The 15,554-nt window shown below is 43.3% G+C and overlaps 1 protein-coding gene across 1 annotated transcript; it reads left to right on the top strand.

Annotated features, from left to right (window-relative positions):
• The first annotated feature begins 7,406 nt into the window (after nucleotides 1-7,406).
• Nucleotides 7,407-8,671, top strand: LOC129598481 (uncharacterized). The gene is made up of 2 exons (XM_055496403.1): nucleotides 7,407-7,865; nucleotides 8,355-8,671. The coding sequence occupies exons 1-2, from the start codon at nucleotides 7,407-7,409 to the stop codon at nucleotides 8,595-8,597; spliced, it is 702 nt and encodes a 233-aa protein (XP_055352378.1). The 3' UTR covers nucleotides 8,598-8,671.
• The last annotated feature ends 6,883 nt before the right edge of the window (nucleotides 8,672-15,554 follow it).

Here is a 15,554-nt window from a genome sequence, read left to right as displayed (position 1 = left end):
TTTACTAGAGTAGGAAACGCTTAATAGGAAACGCTTGCCGTAGATAATCTAGGGACTTTCTGCTAACCCCGCCAACTTGAAATGTTTTTCCTAAAGCTGTATCCGAGTCCGCACTAAGACTTTGCTGAGTAGGATAGTTCTCAAGTTAAACACTCTACCCTAAACAGAAGATTCGGCAAATGTGTGATGGATTGCTGGAAACTATCAGCAATAAAATAATTCGATTTCTGGAATCTTATAGTAGACCACGCGCCCACCGTCAGGCGGTTACTGCTTGTTGGGAGCCGAACATTCGGGAGAATCACTGTGAGCAGATAAAGGAATGGTAGGAATTACAGGACTGCCACTGTTTTTATCGCTGACAGGGACCAAAATTCCATCACCCGTTCAGCGTACTTACAGTTACAGGCACATGGACAAGTGTTCGAAGTATGCAATTTCACAGTCAGCAAATTTTCGGTGCGGACACGGACAAGACATCTGGAAAAACACTTCAAATTAGCAGAGTTATCAGAGAATTCCCAGGATTATGTGCGGCATACGAGCCCTGATCAGCAAAAAGAATAAGCTAAGTTGGCGGAAATACTGACGAAGGCAATAACACGCATGTAGCCGGCAAGAATGTTAACATGTTCACGGTTCACGGTGTGAGCATATTTGACGGGCGAAAGTGCTTGTGAGCATTTTTGACGGGCGAAATTGCTCACGAATGAAATCATGCGGGCTACATGTAGATTTTCCTGAAAAACGACTGAGACACCACATTTAAAAAAAGGATTGTAAAGATAAGTATCCGGTGCTGAAACTACAATTTCGCCGAAAGACAATTAAGGTAAGTGTCCCGGCAGTGGTACTACTCGTAAGTACATGTATATATACTTCTATATCTAGTAATCTATTGACATTCGATCCCTTTCGCGCACGACTCAACACTGATTTGCAATGTATTCAGTCAGGCAGTACCCAACTGACTTGTATTCCTACACTGGGTTAAACAACTAGACCCGTAACACTTTTTCCCATTTAAAAATGAATTTAAAAAATACATATCATTAAGGAAGTACGACGAAACAAGTTTTTATTCAGAATCATCTCTGTACATATTTATCCCCAGCGGTAAAATCGCAAGAAGACAAAGTAAAATTCTGTTTTCGGCACACAACCACCAGCTTAATTTTACTGTATTTTCACAAGTTTAAGGGACACGAAATTGCCCTAGGTCTGCTTGCAAGCACCCGGGGCGCGCAGCTACGTTCAAATTCGTTCACCTGCGTTTGCTAAGCATCGAAAATGCGCATGCCAGGTTGGCCCCATTAACTTTCGACCATCTCGCAAACCTTACTGTAAAATTTAAATCAAATGTTTTTTTATTGGATATCCACAAAATTATTTTACAAATTATTCCCATCACTGAACTCCAAATCACCAGATTCGTCTAAATTTAACTGACAACTCATATCGAGAGAACTTTCATCGTTAGGGCCAGCTGTCTCGGTTGGGTCCATGTTTTCATCGTTCGGTTTGTTCTCAGGCTTTTCGATTATTTTTGCTGCAGCAAAGGAATTAATAATAGTTTCTGGTTTCACCTTTTCCCATGCCACGGATACGAAATTTAGGATATCCTGACGGGTAGGATTTTTCAGATACCCCGACTTCGTAGTTTCGTGGTGCTGCTTTCGCCAATATCGGTATTCGTCCTGATAATATTGCTTAAATGGCTTGTTAACACCGACGTCTAGAGGCTGATGGTACCCTGTCATAGCCACAGGAATAAACACTTGGCGAATATTTCTCTCTTCGAGAAGAGCCGCCGATGATTGCATTTTATGCACAGAAAACTGATCGCGCACCAACACTTTTGGATATCCAGCAATTTCAAACGTTTCAGTAATCCATTTATGGTCCAGCTGCTCATTCCACCAAGATGATTTTGAGCTCATAACCTGCACATTTTTCGGGATGACCAACTGTTGCATTATCCGTTCGGAAAGAACCCCGGTTTTTGGATTGCCTTTAAAGACAATTATTGCAGGCAGTTTTTCTCCGTTTCCAGCCACCGTCAAACTGATCGTAAACCCGTCTTTCTCTCCAGCCGCCGTCACTACAGAAACTTGCTTCGCTCCTGCTTGGTTGATAGTTCTTATTTTTGAGGGGACGTACTTGACGTTAGTTTGGTCAAAATTCAAAATGTCTTTTGCGGGCGTTTGCTGGATATCCACAATTTCAACGAGCTCTTCGAAAAACCGCTCTTGATCTTCCTGCAGTTTAATTTAAAAATCAGTTCTTAATTCACAATTTTTATTGTGTGTTTGCTTTTGTGTTAAATTGAGATAGATTTTAATTAGACGGCAACGTACAAGATCTTTTTCAGAAAATTCTTCTTTCCGCGACGTGTGCGTTACTGCGCGTGAAGACAGGTTATTCCTAGACATAAATTTGGATATCCAGCCTGTAGATGCGTTGAAATCCAAAATCCCAGACTCCTTTGCAATTTCTAACGCTTGATTTCGAAGATCGTTGCGAGTTACAGGATACCCTTTCTGGCGTTCGTCGTCTACCCATTCTCGTAAATCTTCCTCCAGCTTGGGATATTTGGCCTGCTTTTCTGGTCCCCTCTTACGTGGTTTCGCATCGGTTTCTCTAATCGACGGACTTATATCAATGATAAATTTAAACTGAATATTTCAGAAATTGTCCAGTAAATAATACCAATTTTAGGTAATTCATCACTTACTCGTTGGATATCCATCTGCTCATGCACGTTTTTGGAATATTTTTTTTCCGACAGAACTCTCGAAGGGACACTTTGCTAGTGCGATAGCTTCTCAAAAAATACTTGATCTCCCAGTCAAGATAAGATCTGCGGTGCGATTTTTCCATGACACACGCATAAACACTGGATTTCAGTAAATCATAACGGAGTAACTTGAAAATTAGTTATTGTTAAATGGTGATATTGCTGATTTTAATGATTTTAAAATTTTAATTGAATTAACCGCCAGTCAGCTGTTCGTGAACCGATCTGAACGTAGCTGCGCGCCCCGGGTGCTTGCAAGCAGACCTAGGGCAATTTCGTGTCCCTTAAACTTGTGAAAATACAGTACTTATACAGTAACTTACATTTTCTGTATCTGAGCAAGCGGATATCGCGCGCACAGAGGGTTTTGAGACCCCTATGTACATCATTTGGTTGTAGAATAGTTTTATTACGGTGCAGGTAACCCGTATACGTATACCGGTCATGATTTATATACGCTCCATGGGAATTTACATTGTACAAGCCCGTCCGGAGTTAGAGCACGATAGAGAACAGCGAACAGTGTAAATTCATGGGTTACGCCAAACAGCATACTACGCCACGACACGCCACACTCTTTAAACACGTAACATGCTTTTGGCTGGCTGGTGGCATTGGTGCACGCCATATATTTTAATGAGCATAATCGTAATTGCCAGGCGGAAGATGGCTAAAAAATAGTCGGTGCAGTAAGGGACAATCTAACTGCAGAGTGCATTTACGCATTGTGGTAGACGTAGTGTAGTGGCCATCGTGCTAAGCGCTAACACTGCGCTTATTATGCATTAGCTGTTCTCTATCGTGCTCTAACTTCGGACGGGCTTGTACACCTGGCCACGTTTATACGAAGTACTAGTTTCTTTCATTCTCATATGAATCCATACCTAATATGCAGCACAGCGCAAAGCGGAGTATATATATGGAACCCACTGCAGTTTGATCTCTGTAGTCTTCACCACTGTATTGTACTTACAACACATAAAACAGATGTTGTAGTTTTTACTTAGAATAACCGATAAATAACGCACAGATTTTCAGATATGTTTAAGCATTGCCCACTTTTTTTCCTTGTACATCGTATTTGTGAGTACAAACGCCCGGCAGGGATGCTCACGATGGAAGATCTCTGCAGTAATCGGATACCGCTAGCATTTGCCGCTCTCGTATGCCGATCAGACGCGCTCTTACTCCGCATGGAGGCAGGCAGGCGGTTCATGTTACACTCGTGAACATGGGAGCCGGGCAGGGATGTTCACGTTTGTGAGCACGCGTGCCGGGCGAGGATGTTCACGCTTGTAGTTGCACGGCAATCGGTAAAAGAACGGTAATATAAACCGCTCTCATCAAAAACTGATAAAAAGCGTTTTTTCTTTGTTGGGGCCGATCCTCGTATTTCGTTATCTGTGTAATACGTACATAGCACGTACAAATCTGCATTAAGTTTATAAACTTGTGCGCCGGGCGGCGATGCACATGTTTATTTATGTTAACTTTTCGAGCTGCAAAATGTATTTCCAGATTTTTATTTATCAAAGGATTAAGATGAATAAATAGCGAAACGGGATTTTTCGGCTTATACCGGGTGGCTGAACGAAATGGCCGTTTAATTTTTCAAGGTGTGATGAGTCTAATGTGTAATCTAATGTCTGATTGGCAACATGTTGATTTTATTCGAAAGATTAGTCTTTGCCACACACAAAAGCTAAATTAAACTAGCCTTACATAAAGGTCAAACTTTACCGTAAATTATTTTGGAAAAGTAGGTGGAGTTTGGGGATGTTCGGAAACAAATTTTCAAATTTCCCTATTTCTTAATAAAAAATTGCTGTTAATCAGTTAAGTTGATGGCAGTATTTTGCATTACAGTTTTTGTTAGCGAAATTCTTTCCTGTTTTATTGCTGTTAACAGTTTTGACTTTCTGGTGATTGCGTTCGACAAAGAGACGGCTGAACTGAGGCCACGCACAAGAAATTCTCGTAAAACTGGCAAGTAGAGAGCTTAAAAATTAATTCCGTTCTAATGCAAGAAGTACTGAACTGCACCCAACTAGTTTCTGCTAGGGCAAGGCCTTAGCTACATATTTCACAAAAGCCGACTTGCCTGTTGCACTCCGTCAGGCAGCAAAAAAATTGTAGCAAAAATGCCTAAAAAAATCAGGTTATACAAGTCCATTTTTTTTCGAAAAGTAACGAAATGCGCTAACGGTATAGCGCATCCGGAGCTAGCACCAAGTCGACAATTTTCTTTAAATTTAAGAAGGGCTTGCTCTAAATAAAACAGTTAATTAAAAAAGGTCAAAGAGCTTGTGCGGAAAAGAAATGGCAACAGTGCCGCCTTGGCCTGATATGTGTAAGATTTAGGAATAGAATATACTGTGTACAAACCTTAAAAAGTTATTGGACCATCGTAGTGAATTATCGTTGCTATGCAAACTTTGTTCAGTTTGTTGCACTATATTTGGTTAATCCTTTATTATCTCGGTTCATTTTAGATGCGACACCAGTATGCAATGGGCACCGTGAACCCCGGGAATTTTCACGCTAACATACCGTAAAATCTCGAATCAGAAGCCCACGACCAAATTTAATTAAATTAAGGCATGCGGGGGCTCGGTGTTTACGCCAATGTACGTATACAAATCATTTAGCTTGATAGTTTATAAAACAATGCACAATTACCGTGTTTGGGAGTGCGGAAAATCGAACGTTTTAGCACATGTATCATGTACCTTGTGCCGGCACACTTCCCTTAACTGCAGTTGTGTATTAGCACACATCCCATCTTTAGTAAAAAGTTTTCTTCGATGCTAGCCAAAGTCATCATGGCATAGTATTTACAGCCAATTATGTTTCATAATTTCTTAAAGCTTAATACTCAACGAAGTAAACTATTCGTCTTTACAAACGCAAACATACTCGTCCGGCACACGTGTTCACGAATTCAGCGTAGGTAGAAATGCCGCAAAATATAAAGCATTCAGCGGCAGAGGTTAATGACATAAATTAACGCATCTTCAAATATCTGATAACGAGAGCAGCTCATGCTCATGTCAGCAGTGTCCGATTACCATACCGTTATAATCGTGAGCATTCCCGCCCGGCACGCGTGCTCACAAACGTTAACATCCCTGCCCGGCTCCCATGTTCACGATCGCAGTGGAGTATTATTGTTCGTTCGCATACTGGCATCCGTCGAATTGCAAAAAACCACACCGGCAGTTCTTGGAAATACAATTTTAAAAAATATAATTATACTAATGTTTGTAAGCATTTTAATATGCTGTAGAGTGTGGGCAATCGCAATAAGTATTCAAGTATAATAAGTACTTATACTTGAAGTGCACGCTTCACACTTGCTCCAAAGTTTTACAGCCATAGGTTCTCTGTAAAGGTAATTAAAGCCCCTTCCCAACTGCACGTTCATTGCAGCCCACAACAGAAATTCGCGGCCTGACTTTGCTGGAATATTTGCAGGGGGAGTAAATTTCGATTTTGCACCTAAAGCTAAACCACTTTTGTGGTTACAGTATATCAGGTTTTTTAACAGAATTATAGGGAGCAACAGACACAGAATGAGGAGAGTGACCAGTTGTTTGAAATGAATTGTGAAACTGACCTGTTGCTGGTGTATTTGATTATGAAATTAGGCAACTGTAAGCCGATAAGTCAGCTAGTTACAGTACACCTCACAGACTGATTTCGCTGTTTCATATGTATGTACTAAACACCAAAGATCACGCAGGGGCTATTTAGTTAAGGTATGAGGGCATCTGAATTATGAATATAATTCTGAATTATGATTGAACCGGTATAGAGCATCGAAGTTCTAAATTAAAACGGGCTTGTTACCACTATTGCTAAGTTTTGTTAAGTGTTATGAAATTTTCTAGATTTATTTACATGGCTAAAAAATGTTGATATCCCCGCCCGGCGCCGATGTTCACGACCATAAAGCAGACTGCCACTCAGAGACGGCCGATTTATTCCTCTGATCTGATTGCAAGTGTGGCTTGCATCAGCGGTATCCGATTACCGCCCAATAGCTAACGTGTTCATCACTGCCCGGCACCATTCACTAAATTAACGTCTATTTTGTTCTGCTCGCCAAGCAACCTACCGCAGTAAAGAATCAATTTAATATTATTCAGAAATAAACAGTGTGGGTATTGTACAAGACGGACTGCCGGACAGGGAATCTTCTGCCAAATACAATGCCATCTTCATCATATCTGTGTAGTCCTGCTCCAACCATACAGAATCGCTTAAAACTTCATGATAAAAGTCGCTGAAGTTTAGGAAAGACTGGTTTTTATGAGATCAACGTTTTATTTCCTCGTATATTATTAATGCCATCCTTTGCGTACTGAGAATACAGGAACATAAAACATTTAATTTCAAACCGGATGCAGAGAAAATCAACACGTGACATGCATGATTTCATTCGTGAGCATTTTTGCCCGGCAAATATGCTCACACCGTGAACCATGAACATGTTAACATTCTTGCCGGCTACACACGCACAGCCATACGGCATAAAAAGCGCTCCGCATGCTCCACAGCTCACTGGAAGCGAAGCATACATTACGCGTGACCACTTACCCGTTTTAAAATGTTCGGTAATTTACTGCTGTGTGCAATCGGCTTGGTATTGTTTTCAGCTGTCAACAGTGACGACATCCCGTACAGCATCCCGGCAGGTCAGCCAGCCGGCACCGTGCAGTACGTCCTCATCGAAAAGCCCTGGCTGGCTGGTGTAAGCAACTTTGAGCAGTGGATGGATTCTCACCTCCTTACTTTTGGCTCTCCGAAGGAAATGAATGACGACACTCTCCAGCCGGGGGAGAAGAGGTGCCCCGTGGATGGCGACCCTCACTGCCGAGATTGCGTGGCAGGTTACAAGAGCAGCGACCTTGTGCAGTCGCAGTGCTGCTTTGCCCACCACTGGGCGTGGAAGAATCAGCGCAGCATTCGCGACGTTCTGCCGTACCGCTTCCATCTGGCACCGGTGAAACAAACGGAACCCCCGAGTACCGTGATAAATACGCAAAGGCTGACGACATATGGCAAGGTAAACTAATCTTTCCGACAACCCATTTCTCTGCGAGGCGATAATTATTATGTAGCACGAGTTTTTCCTGTCAGTCTCTTAAGTCGAAATTCTTTCCATTATCACAAGTTTCTGTAGCAAGCTGACACGTTTTATTTATCGGAATTCACTTTCGCGGTGTTTTGCTCGATAATGCTAATCATGATTTAAAATTAGCTTAACAAATTTCAGTTGTGTCTCATTCACTTCACTTCAGTTTGGATTTGGCCTGGAACATGGTAATGATGGTAACACATTCGTGTACATGCACGAAAACTCCCACTTTCGCGCATATGAAAGTTTTCGTGCATGTTGCATAAACAGGATTTTTGTACCATGTACCGGGCCAAGTCCCTAACAATTGTGAACCATTCTCTCTCTAAATTCGATTTTAAAGCAGAACATCTGTTGTGTCGTATACGGTAATGTATAGTGCGAAAGCAACCAAGTACAGCTTTGGGTGTTGTGTAGCCGATGTGTGCACGATGGAGCCAGTTGCGACTATCCCTGATGGACCCTACATCCCGTGCCGTCAGCGCAACGCTTGCCCGAAAGTTAGACGAGATGGAACCATATATTAACGTTTGTACGCTGCCACCCGATAGCCGCACCTACTACGTAGGGAGGGACAACGAAACTGTTATGGCTTGGCTCGGTAGGGTAATTTTCAATTCGGCATTGATCTGGCTACTTCTTTCATCTGATCCTATTTAACCTTGACATGCACTGTGCTGTGCTTATAGCGCTACTATACAGGAGATTTGGCAACCACACTGCTACTGTATGATTGTGCCCTGACAGCCTTGTTATACTTGTAGTACTAGTTTAAATGTAAGCTTTGTTATATTTCTTCCTTCTTTGGTGGCTTAACTATTCTTTTCATGCAGTGTTCTTTATTGTGCATACGCTGTTTTTAATGATCCCCTAATCTTTGGTGCATAATGTACAGCACGGTTCAGAGGGCGATTCACGAACAAAAGCGCGCAATGGCTTTAAAATGAGAATGACGCATTGTATTTTTCGCTATTCAGTTTACGCAAATAACCGGTCGATTTACTAACCGTGGAACATGGGCGATTCACGAACCTTTCTCGTACACCATTGTTATATATGTTTCACTTATTACAAGAATCAACGTTAATGTCGCTACGCGATGAACGTTCATTTATCAACAATTATCGACAGTTTACTTATGTCTAGGGTTTTTATGACTTAGTGCTACCAAAGTTATGATTCAAACTGATCAAAAACTATTCGAAATTAGCTGAAGTGTGGTCAACTGGGAAACAAACTCCATCTCCGTAATGTTGCCGTCCCTTAGTTTGAAAGTAGCTAGGAAGATTTTGGTTGTGATGTCCAGATACATTTGCCAACGGGGATTTGACCGCGGAAAAGTCGTTTGGCGCGTGAGATAGTGCACGATAAACTACCGCCGGCTGATTACGCTTTGTCCATGTTACCGGAAATCTGTACAGTGTAACAGGTAACCACGCGTACGTTATACGGGTGCATTCACAATTTGTATACATGGCCTACAGTGCCGTACCACCCACACGTATAAATTTCCTTCAAAACCGGGTTAGTGTATACTGTGTACCCACTGTGTTGTACCAGTACAAACATAAATACAAAGCCATTTAAATTTTATTTTATAGAGCCCCAAAGACATTCTTTTGCGTGGGGTGCGAAGCCTTCGAACAGTTTTAGCGCGGTAAGTGCTAGAAATTCGGCTAAAATAGCAATCGGTTCCTGCTTTGGAATGCCGGTACACGTTTTAGGCAAATCTCCACCTATCCTTGTATGGAGTCCCTACTTTTGGAAAATTCCGGGAGGTAGGTGTGGGTGTCGTTGCGCTTTAAACATTCAACCGGACGTATGTTCAGCCAACTTTCAAGGAATAGATGATAGGCAGTATACTTAGGCTAATACTTTAGCGCTGAGACTGTCAGGCAATCCACCACCCACTCCAAAATTTTCCGGCTTTACCAACGAATTCTCAACGTAGGCACTTCCTGAGTCAGCAAAGTTTCGGTGCAGACACGGTTGTGGCAGTAGGGAAAACAAATTCAGTTGCAGTTTTGTGAAGAGATTCCGTGCGGTACACTGGTACACGGTACTTGGAACTGGTGGCGGCAGTGTCGTAAAAAGTGCCCAAGAAAGCACAACAAATGCCACTCGGCCGCGAATTGCGGTATAAAAAATATTCACTGCACTTGCGTGCTTTAGAAAGCGCTAAAAGAAGCATTCGGTTATAAAAAAATTCCGTATTCTAACCATAAGAAATATGTTTGGTATTTGGATGTACTTGTGTTTGACTGGACTGCTATTGTTTGCGGCAGTCAACGGCGACTACATTAAGTACACCGTCCCGGATGGGCAGCCGGACGGCACCGTGCCATACGTCCGTATCGAAGAGCCCCATCCACATGGAGAAAGCAACGCTGACCAGCAGACCTTAGCCCTTAATTGGGGCAACCTTGGCAATGAACGCTCAATATATGATGACACCCTCAGGCCGGGAGAGAAGAGATGCCCCGTAGACGGCGACCCTCACTGCCGGGATTGCGTGCCAGGATACAAGGCCAGCGACTTTGTGCAGACGCAGTGCTGCTTCGCCCACCACTGGGGCCTCGCACCCGGACAATTGGTAGTGTGACATTTCGCCGCACTTAAACTCGACGTGCGACTTTTCGCCGCGAAGACATTTCGCCGCCGGACATTCGGACGTTGGGACACTTCGGTTTGTGACAATATGCTTCGAGACATTTTAACTTTGCGACATTTCGACGCAAGACGTCTGGTCGCGGACAATTCGTCTTGGGACTTTTCGAACGATGCGACAAATAATTCACCGCGCTTAATTCTCACTAGTTTTTAAGTTTTTTTAGGCTTAGTCTTAGTTTTTCCTAGGTTTTCTTAGTCTTTCTCAGGCCTTTTTAGGTCTTCTTATGCTTTCTTTGGTTTCTTAGGTTTCGTAGGTTTTGTTAGGTTTCTTAGGTTTCTTAGGTTTCTAAGGTTTCTTTAGTTTTTTAGGTTTCTTAGGTTGTTCGTTTGGTTTTGTTTTGTAGTTTTCCCTTTTCTTACTCTTTTAGTGGCTTAGTAAATCATTTATTTGATAGGCGAAATGCCGTTCGTCAAGATATCCTTGCGGCGAAATTTCTGTTCGTCGAAGCGTCCATGCGACGGAAAGTCTAGCGTCGTAAAGTCCTACCGACGAAATGTCCTACGACGAAACGTCGCGCGGCGAGATGGCCGTGCGGTGAAATGTCTGCGACCAATAGTCCTGCGACTAGTTGTCCGCGGCGAGATGTCGCGGTGCCCTGGGCCTGGATGAATGAAGGCCACCTTCGCAACGCTCTGCCGTACCGCTTCCATCTGGCACCGGTAAATCAAACCGAACCCCCCGAGGATCATGGTAAATACGCGAAAGCTGACGACATAATATTATGGCAAGGTAAGCAAACCTTGTCGATATTCCACTCTCTTGACAAGGCGATAATGTTGCACGAGTTTTCATGCTGAATTGCTCTTATCCTGCTGAATCTGAACTGCTTTCTATAATCACACGAGATATTTTCCGCACCTGCAACAGCCAAACATTTTGATTTTGGGAATTCAAGGACCTTCAGTGTTTTTTGGTCGATACTAGTAGTGCTAATTGCTAATTATGGTAAGAACTAAGAAGTGCTACTTTCTATCGCTTGCTTGTTCAACATGCATGACAGGCAGAGCATTTACTTTGCCGCAAAATTTACATTGCGTCAGTAGTTTTGGTTTTACGTAGTGGATCCGTGCACGATGGAGCCAGTTGCGACTCTTCCGAAGGAAGGCTACATCCCTTGCCGCCAGCGAAACGCTTGTCCGCGAGTTAATAACGAAACAGGGGTCATAGAGTGACGTCTGTACAGTGGCATTCGGATTCGCCGTTACTGGATAGAAAGACTTGGAAATGACACTGTTATGGCTGTAGCTCGTGAAATGAATTTTTGATTTGATCTTTTTTTGCTTCTTCCTTCTTTCGTACAAGTATGTTATCTAATCTTTTCGTGCAATGTCCTGTATTTCGTATTACCGCGAACAAATTCTTGTCGATATTGATGTATGGGTAAACAGCCCGACCAATATGAAAATAACGGAAATGTATGCTCTAGAAGTATATAGTCCTTTGGTGGGCCCCCAACCGAACCCGGTGACCGAAGTACAGAACGACATGCGCGCAACGTGTGCACCTCCGTATGTGCTCACAGACGGCAACACCAAACGCTTTATTTGAACACAAAAAAGGCTCGACCTCGATGGGCGTAGAACGCTTGTGCATCTGGTGAGCGCTAACGTTGCAAATTGAAGAAAAAGCTGATTTCTACCTGCCCACCGGTGTGTCAGGCAACAGAACTCAATGTAATCATGCATTGCATTGTCTGTTGTAATTTTGCAAAATACGACTTTCGGTATTGGCGTCTGTAAACGTCCTAAAAATTTTGTTGTGCTGGCCCACTATATGGTGATCCCCCGGTGACTACGTTACTGCAGCAGATATTAAAAGTGATTATGCGGGCACGCTGCAAGGTCATCCGGATACAGGAGCATAAGTGTAAACGGGAAAAATAAAATTTTAGGGCCTGAACTATTGTACAAACTACCGCACGTTGCGCTAGCATCAAGCGCGTGCATCAAGATGACAGCACGGGTGCCAAAAATTAAACTTAGTAAACAAACTTAGATACTAATAGTTGGCTTTTATAAGCTGTGATAACATAACTTAACGTTTTAAATTACCTTGGATTGGTGGTGGATTTTGTAACGGTTAGTAAAGTTATCTGTTGCCCTCCCACTACGGTAATTATTATTTACGCAGTCCATTTATTTCGCGGGTACACTTACGCTCTTGTTTCCAGATGGGCTTGTACATCCTGCACAACAATTTCCGCAGTTCATGACACATTACGTAGGGTCAGGAGTAGATAAAATGGAAAACACACGCCCCAATGCTTTTGTGAAAACGTAAGAAACACCGCGGTACAAAAGTGATTAAATATGCAAAGGGTCAACAATGTTGATGTTTAAAGAAAAATCTGCAGACCACTATCCAGTCATGTCAGGCATACAGCCGCATACTGAATGGGCGGTTAAGTTTCGGTTCCAGGCAGATCTACGGCTGCGTTTCACGCTTATTGGCTGCCTGAATAAGCACCACCTGGAAAGCAACCACAACTATTAAAGTGCTAATTTGCCGAACAAGGGAAAATTTAATACTTATATAAAAAATAGTACGAGAAAAATTAAATAAATCAAGAAATTTTGGTTCCAGAAGATTCGAAAATACTAACTCAATCGGTACATACGACCGATGATGGAAGCTGGCAGCACTGGCACCTAGTAACTAATTTACCGATCCATTCGACGTAGCCGTAGCCGAAGCCGCGTCCGATCACTTCGGCCGCGTTACATTTCGGCCGCATGCGTTCATTTCGGCCAACGTTCATTTCGGCCGAGGCTCACTTCGGCCAGCACTCATTTCGGCCGCCGCTCATTTCGGCAACAGGACATTTGGCCATCTTCAGTTTCCCAAGTTTTCCTAATTCTCGCTATCTTGCTTCGGTTTTCTCAGGTTTTTTAAGTTTTCCAGATTATTATTTTAGGTTTCTTAGGTTTCTCAAGTTCTTAGGGTTTCTTAGATTTCTTAGGGTTCTTAGGTTTTCTTAGGTTTCTTATGGTTTTTTTAGTTTTGTTATGTATTCTTAGGTTATTCTTAGGTTTCTTAGGTTTTCTTAGGTTATTCTTCGGTTATTTCTTAAGTTATTGTTAGGTTATTTTTAGGTTATTCGAAAATCTATGGTACCATTTAATCATAGTAACATCAAAAGTAACGTTTTCTTGCCCAGATTAGACCAAAATAAGCGTCGGCCGAAATGAGCTGCGGCCGAAGTGAGCCTCGGCCGAAATGAACGGCGGCCGAAAAAGTTTGACCGAAATGAACACGGCCGAAATGATAACGGCCGAAGTGATCGGTAGCCCGACGAAGCACACTGACCTCATCCATTTACTCACGGATAAATCGAGGAAAGTAAGCAATATTTACTTGTGCTTACCAACTCTACGTAATTCTGTTTTCGTAGCACTGTGTCCAAACAACAGTGCAGCAGGTTCTCTTCCAGGAGTTTGCCAGCGTCTGTGTATTACACAAGAGCAATGTAAAAGAAAGCCATATCACGAATGCAACCTTATCTATCCACTGTTTGCGATTTCCTCGCCCATGTCCACCACCGTTGCCAGCGAAATGCGCATTAAAAAACAAATATTAACTAATCACGTCCAGTTCAATTTTCACCTGCACATGCAACGAATTTCTGGTACATCCTCAGAAGGTCGGAGTGCGTCTCGTCAGCTTCCGGGATTTGCACGGCACTCAGTGAAGCAGCGGCTCCGATGGCCCCATGGAACGCTGCTGTCGCCGTACTCACCCACACGGAGCGCTGTGCTGCCGCGCGATCAAACTCTGAGAAAGGCAAATTGTCATTTAGCAGTTTGGTACTGTACAAGTACATACTGTTATGTGGTACTGTACAAGTACATCCTGCACTTGTCCATTTGTTCGCAGTGCAGGTGCACGTACGTTGTACGAATCAGTTCAGGATTCACATACACGGCCTGCAATTGCGTGCCGACTGCACACTGCACAGTACTGACCAACCTGAATCGCGTTGGTGACTTCCCCGCGCACGGCTCCCAACACAGGGAGCCACCCCGACGAGAATCGTCAACTGGCTTAAGTCGCTTAACTCGCACATGGCCACAGTACGTACTGCTCACCCCTTACAAAAGTCTGGTCAAGTGCAGGGTACCAGTACGGCATAATAACGAATTAAATATATCTTCGTGCGACGGGGAGATGCCCTTTTACAGCAGTGGACAATACAACAATCCATAGTGCAATTAGGAGCATGGAAAAGCGGGCGAAATAATATCTTTGAACGTTATCACAGACAGTTGAACTGTTAGCCGCATAAGTTATCTCGGGACAAGGCTGATGATTCTGCAAATTGTAGTGCAGTGGCCATGCGCCATGATTGTGTGACCGATCTCGAAAAAAACGGTGATTTTTAAATAGCACTTTTTCTTTGTTTTCTCACCAGTTTTTTTAGTTAGCTAGCACCTAGCCGGCAATCAGCCCAATAATATCTGGTGCTTCACAATGTGACAAATCGATTATACACAGAAAAAGCCAAATACTGTAGGTAACCGAATATATAGAGTACAGTACTTGAAACATTACAAAGCACAGTGCCCGGGACAGGGTGATATCATTTTCACCTGTGACGCCGATGCAGAAATTGATTGAAAATTGCCAAAAGTTACCAGCACACGATATACCACCATGGGAACCCGGGCTTTCTAGGAAGCCCCGCTTGTGCAGGTCTTCCAAGCCGCTGCACCCAGTGCACTGCACACATCCTGATCCTAGCACCTACCGTTCTGAGCCAGCTGGCGCATATCAGCGAAGTGGCGGCCTTGGTCGGCTGCGGACTGCTGGACCAGCTCCTGCACGTCGGGACGAACGTGAAGTGTGGCGGTGGTGCCTGTCCGAACGGCAGTTCGAGTTTCGTTACAATATGCTTTCATCTCTGCCTGGTAGGATCGTTCCGTAATTATTCTGGCACGGGTATTGCGCAC

This window comes from Paramacrobiotus metropolitanus, unplaced genomic scaffold (assembly GCF_019649055.1).
Source record: "Paramacrobiotus metropolitanus isolate TYO unplaced genomic scaffold, Prichtersi_v1.0 Parri_scaffold0000123, whole genome shotgun sequence".
In the NCBI taxonomy this organism is placed as follows: domain Eukaryota; kingdom Metazoa; phylum Tardigrada; class Eutardigrada; order Parachela; family Macrobiotidae; genus Paramacrobiotus; species Paramacrobiotus metropolitanus.
Note: the sequence above shows the minus strand (reverse complement) of the source record. Positions and strands in the feature narration are given on the sequence as shown.

Coding starts and splice junctions, on each gene's coding strand:
- LOC129598481 (XM_055496403.1), top strand. CDS start 7,407: ATGTTCGGTAATTTACTGCTGTGTGCAATCGGCTTGGTATTGTTTTCA. Junction 7,866..8,354: donor GGCTGACGACATATGGCAAG/GTAAACTAATCT, acceptor GGTGTTGTGTAG/CCGATGTGTGCACGATGGAG.